Raw genomic sequence first — 6,000 nt, 5'->3', positions numbered from 1 at the left:
TTATTTACATATTAATTTATCTATTATATGGCGTGTTAGTACAATTGTAGATAAAATGGGAGTAAATTTTTACCAAAAAAACTCAGAAATTCTCAAGAACAAAAAAGAAAAAAATCTGAGCTCCAAAAGTTGAAAATTTGCAAGGCAAAACTCAGAAATTTGGAAAATAATAATTTTTAAATTACAAGGAAATTTCTGAGCTCCAAAAGTCAAAAAATTGAAAGATTTCTTTGATAAATATCAGAAAAAATAAGGAAACGTTTAAGCTCCAAAAGTTTAAAATTGGCAAGAATAAAAACTCAAAAAGTTTTTGATAGACTTTGAGTTTTATCTCTAAAAGTTTTGAATAAGAAATTCCTGAAATTTTTAAGAAAAAGCAAGGAATCTTGATCTCAAAAAGTTAAAAATTTGTGAAAAAGACTAGCATTTTGAGAATGTAAGAAATTTTCTAAAAAAAACCAAAGAAATTTCTGAGTTTTACAAACAGAGTCACAAAGTCAAACAGACTTTTGAAAAGATTATAATAGAAAATTTCAGATTAGTCTCAAAATTTCTGAGTTTTTTGGTCGTTTTTCCCCCTTAATTTATTCTACATTGTTGTAGATATGAATGAATAAAATAGCCACATTTGTTTGTCATTGAATGAATGGTATTATTTCAGTACACCATAGCAGCACATTTGGATGACATATTTCTTTTGATAACCCCATTTCTAATTTATCCACCATAAATTGATTTTTCTCCTGTTAAAGTTGGAACTTCTTAAATTATGATTTGCAGCTAAATCATTTTTTACAGTAAAGAAAGCTTAAAATACCAAACATTAAACGTTTCCACCATTAGCAAAAAGTCATTGTTACATGTGGTATGTATACTTTCACGCATCATTTACTTCTTTGTCTTCGGATGTAATTCATAAATGCGCAAAGGGGCTCACATTTGGTTTTATTTTGAAGTGCGGCAAACTTCACTTCCGGTGTGAGTCTGCATTTACTGTTTTAACTTTATTCTGCTCTGCTGCGGCGTCACCCTCCATTCAGTTCATACTGGGTTAACCTGCTCTGCTTCTCTCTGCAGTAACAACCAGTGAGGGCCGAATTAAACACACAAACACACATTTTGCATCGATTACAACCTGAAAACTCACAGACCCAAAATCCAACCTGCTCCTGTCAGGACCGGCAACTTCAAAACCAACAAATCAGTTTCATTCAAATCAATTTAAATACCTCACAATGTCATGATAATGATGTTTGTGAGCAAAACATCATTACACATAAAGAAAAGTGTTCAAAATAATCATTGGGTGGACGCGGGGTCTGGTTAACCTTTTGACCTTTAAACTTTCATTCATATTTTCAAAATAAAAGCAGTACAAAGCGACAAAATGTGGCACAGTAGATTTTTAACCAAATTTGTTTGATGCAATGGAATTTTTTGCCAAACGTTTGACACCAGTTTTAATTTTAAAACAGTTGTTTAATCCTAATAAATCAGAAGAAAGCTCAGAAAAGTATAACCAGACATGCAAGTTGATCAGCTAAATTAGCAAAACTGTCAAGATTAAAAAAAAGATTCAAACATTTTTGCAAAAATAAACCTGAGTTTGAGCTGAAAATGGTTCCAAAAATTGTTAAAGGAGCTACTAAGTTAAGGGGAACATCTGCTGAAATTTGTGTTAAAAGCTGAAGATAGAAACTTTTTTGAACTTTAGAACTTTTGCAGAAATTGCAGGAAAGCAAAATTTTATTTTAACTGATAAACTAGCAAATAATCTGCAAAAGAAATTACCTGAAATAACAAAATAGGAAGCTTTCCAAAAAAAAGTCCTTTAGAAATACATTAATTTAATATGCAAACGCATAAAATGTAAGTTTTACATGTAATACACAACCAATTATTTTCCCTTTAGAAATTAAACATTTCATTTAGCATTTACTTAAACTTAATTTTCTGAAAAGTTTAAGTGTAACAACTAAATCTAAAAGCTATTTTACTCCCAAAAACCTTAGCAGTAGAGAAGTTGAAGAGTTGCTTTACATATTTTTTTAACATTTGGATGAGCAGCAAACAATAAAACCAGATCCAGCAGTGATTAATGTCTCTCTGTATGTTTGTATTAATTTCAGATTTCAAAACAGACCTGAAAATATTCCCCAAATCAGAGACGACAGCCTTCGGTGGTAAACAGCAATTATTTATTGAACTGAAATGAAAAAGAATAAGTACCAGCTCTATTGCATTATTGAACCATTTTGCTCCGTCGACATTGACGTGGGTGTTATTCTACTATTTCTTTATTTTTTCTCTCTTAGGATGTAGTGAACACAAAGACACAAGGAACATTCAGCTATCACAGATTGCACACCAGATACTGTAGTAACGCAGTCTAATACAAGACCACCAAAATAATCCAGGATTTTTTTCTGTTTTTTTTTTTTCCTTCCTCGTTTCGTAATTAGTTCGTAGTTTTTTTCCGCAAAGAGTACAAAAGTCCACCCGACGCCGGGAACGGGACCAGTCGGCCGCTCATCAGGCAATGCCTCAGAGATAAAAACAAAAGCAGAAATCCAGCAGGAAAAAAAAAACCTAACATGTACAATAATACACTGACACAGAAAGTCAGCTGTGTTAATAAAACATGCAACAAGTAACAAAACTTGCTGAAATCATTAAAAAAAAACTAAAACCAGTTATAATTGCATAAATACTCTGTACAGTTCATTAATCTGCAGTGAAATGCACCTCTCTGCTGAAATGACAAGGTAAACCTGCATCAGTGAAAACTCATGATTCCTCTTTGCTTTTTTTTTTCTACAAGGTGCAAAGAAGTTGGGCCTCTTCTGCGAGACGGTGATGATGATTGCACTAAGTTACAGTACGGTAATGATGAAAGCTAGCAGGAGTGTGTGTGTGTGTGTGTGCGTGTGTGGGCGTGTGTGGGTGTGTGTGCGTGTGTGGGCGTGTGTGTTTTTAGGACCAAAACGAGGGTTGGTGGAAACCAAACGGATGAAAGTTCTTCAAATGAAGCAGCGCTGGAATAAATGGGAGAAAAGAGGAAAGAAAAGGAGTAAAAAATAAATTGATAGGATAAATTGAAGATAGTTCTTGACTTAAAACTTTGCAATTAAACAACCTCATTTAAATTAATAGAATCGCTGAAGAAATTAAAAACAAGATAAGATTATTTTAGATTTAGATTTATCTTTATGCTCCAAAAAACTGCCTTTTGTCAAGGGGTGTCCAAAGCGTGGTCCATGGGCCATTTGTGGGCCTTGAAATGATTTTGTTTGCAGACATTGGATGAAATTGTACAGAAAAACCATCATGAAGCTTTTTTAAGACCTTTCTATTTAAAAACACCATTCAGTCTTCAGTCAGAAAGGCTCTCTTAGATATTCCTTACTACTTTTGCTTTTCAATATTGGCGTTGTGGGCAGGATGAGCAAAACTCTTAAGCCAATTCTGAGGGATCCCAAGATATTTGTACTTCCTATACATATGTGTATAAGGGTGTACAAATTATATAGGAATTACATATAGGGGATATATATAAAAAAAACTTTATCTAAGCCGTGAATTCGAAAATTTTGTCGTTTAAGTTTGAGGAGATTAAAAACTGGACAATCAGAGGAATAAATATGGCGCCTTTGTTACGGAAATGTGTCAAAATGCTGCAACTTTCCATGTTTTTGGTGACATTTGAGCTGAAATAAAAGCTTTGGCTGTATAGAAAACACTAGCTGCATTTATTGTCCCTTTAAAGTCCTCCACACCATCTCTGCTGGGCAACATTTCACCACCGAAATCAAACATAAAATCATAAATTGGCATTTAAAAATGCATTTTTAATCCAGTTCAGCTGTTTTTGCCCAACTTTTTAAATATAACGGACATTGTTGAGGGATAATCAAGGTCTTCTCTTAAATTAGGCTGCAGCTAGAAGAATTAGAAACAGATTGTGTAGAGAAATGTAAAAATAAAGATGTCCCTTTTCTGTGTCCTTCTAAAAAGCTGCTTTGACTGCAATGTGGATGTCGGAGAATAAATTCACATTTTAAAACAAATCTCCGCCTTTTTGGATGAACTCGTATAAACAAAAAGAATAAAACTGATATGTTTAAAAATCTGAACTGATCCAGTCTTCAGAGCGCAGCAGCAACCATGATAAAAAAAATACAGCAACCTCCAAATTGAAAACGACGAAGGACAGAGCAGATGATAGGCTGAAAAAACAAAACTATTTGGCAAAAAAATTGTGATTTTATGTTCGATCTCACATTTTGTAAACAACAACGTGATCTGGAAATTATTTTTATATATTTATATATATAAAAAAAGGTGATTTTTGCATAACTCCACCCACAAACAAAGTTTTGACATTCATATCCCTCCGTACATCTTCTGTACTCACTGTGGCTTGTGACGCAGGTTACACACAATCTGTAGTTTTGTTTTAAAGCAAGGAGTGGTTAGTCACATCGCTAAGTTACAAGCAAGCTGTTGTTTTTCTAGATGACCTTCATTTTTGTGTTTGCAGAGTTAAAAAGGCCGTGGTTACGTATTTACACTATGAACAAGTCTTTTTTTTTTTTTTTTTTAATGGTGACAGAAGGAGGAGGAGGAGTATCTTCGGAAATGGTGGGGGATTGATTCAGATTAGCTGCTTGGTTATGTTTCCCCCTCCGGATGATGAGTGCATGTAGTTAAAGTGATGGCTGAGTTTCTTTCCCACATTTTCATTTCGATCCGGTTCCGATCTCCGTGCAAATCAAACATTCTGGCGCTTGAGAGGATAGGGATTCTGGGAGGCTTCAGGTCACACGGAGGGCAGATGGAGGGATCCAGGCGGTTTGCTAACCTATCAGTTTTTGGCGCCGCCGTCGTCGACGCTTCGCTCGTGCTGAAGGTTGTAGTAGCAGTTCTGACAAACTCGCACTGGAGATGAAATCTTCAGCCTTTTAATTTCCGACTGGAAGCGACTACACCTGCAAAACAAGCCGATAATATGTTAATAAATGAGATTCTGATTAAAGGTTCTACTAGTAATTTCTACAAACCAGATGATTTATAAACAAACAGTAATTCATCACGTATGCGAACATGTAAAGAGAAAATAACAAAGGACTAAGTATAGAGCCCTGAGGTACACCAGAGGTACTAGAATAGATGCAGGTTAACGTTTAGGCCTGTCACAATTACAGATTTTGCTGGGCGATAAATTGTCTCTGAAGTTATTGTGATAAGTTATAATATTTTTAAGTAATATAACAGTAATGGCAAAATAATGCAAGAACAGTTCATTTTCAAAGTTCAATAAACTTAAAATTCTACTGAGCATTTAACATTGGATCTAGAAGACATTTTAAATATTCAAAATAAATAAACAAAACAACAGAAACGGCAAATAAAATGAATTATGAAGTCTCACATGACAACGTAGAAACAAAAACACAGCTTTAATATTTTATTTAATTGTAAGGAGTTTAAATTTTCCGAGTTGCATTTATTTATTAATGCTTTTAGATATTTTTAAAAGCAACTCAGAAAAGATGACAACAAATCAAAATCCACTTGGTCACAAAACATTTGTCAGTCAGCTCCAACAAACATAAATATGTTATTTACATTATTTACAATATTAAATCAGTTAAATTTATATATATATATATACATATAACCATCATATAGCTAGTGCATGTTAGCGATCAGGGTGTTTTTGTGAATGATCGATTGATTATAGAGGAACTGCTGATCGGTTTCAGGTTCTTACCGCTGACAGAAGAGCTGCCCGCAGTTCCTGCAGTGGTGGCGTCGCTCCGTCAGGGAGAAGCGGACGGTGCAGCCGGAGCAGCTGTCCACCACCTCGTCCTTCACCCAGTGGTCAGCCGCCGAGCGGCCGGGCTGGTCGCTCACCGACCAGCTGAAGACTCGGCCGCGCCCGTCTCCAACCAGGATCTTACTGTGATCCCTGCAGAGACGAAGCAGGAGCAGAGGGAA

General features: G+C 35.0%; 1 protein-coding gene across 6 annotated transcripts in view; it reads right to left on the bottom strand.

The window, feature by feature from the left end:
- Window positions 1-2,176: 2,176 nt before the first annotated feature.
- wdfy3 (WD repeat and FYVE domain containing 3) overlaps window positions 2,177-6,000 on the bottom strand; it is a 103,485-nt gene continuing 99,661 nt past the window's right edge. For 5 of the 6 annotated variants that reach the window (XM_032577855.1, XM_032577851.1, XM_032577854.1 and 2 more), the window contains 2 exons: window positions 5,774-5,971; window positions 2,177-4,988 (listed from right to left, as the gene is read on the bottom strand). In XM_032577855.1, the coding sequence (XP_032433746.1) occupies window positions 4,865-4,988; window positions 5,774-5,971 (322 nt within the window). In that variant the 3' untranslated portion in view covers window positions 2,177-4,864. The remainder of the gene's footprint in view (window positions 4,989-5,773; window positions 5,972-6,000) is intronic. The other variant, XM_032577852.1, reaches the window with a different exon arrangement.

The sequence above is a fragment of the Xiphophorus hellerii genome, chromosome 12, assembly GCF_003331165.1.
Source record: "Xiphophorus hellerii strain 12219 chromosome 12, Xiphophorus_hellerii-4.1, whole genome shotgun sequence".
In the NCBI taxonomy this organism is placed as follows: Eukaryota; Metazoa; Chordata; class Actinopteri; order Cyprinodontiformes; family Poeciliidae; genus Xiphophorus; species Xiphophorus hellerii.
The sequence above is the reverse complement of the archived record's forward strand: the minus strand, read 5'-3'. Positions and strand labels throughout refer to the sequence as shown.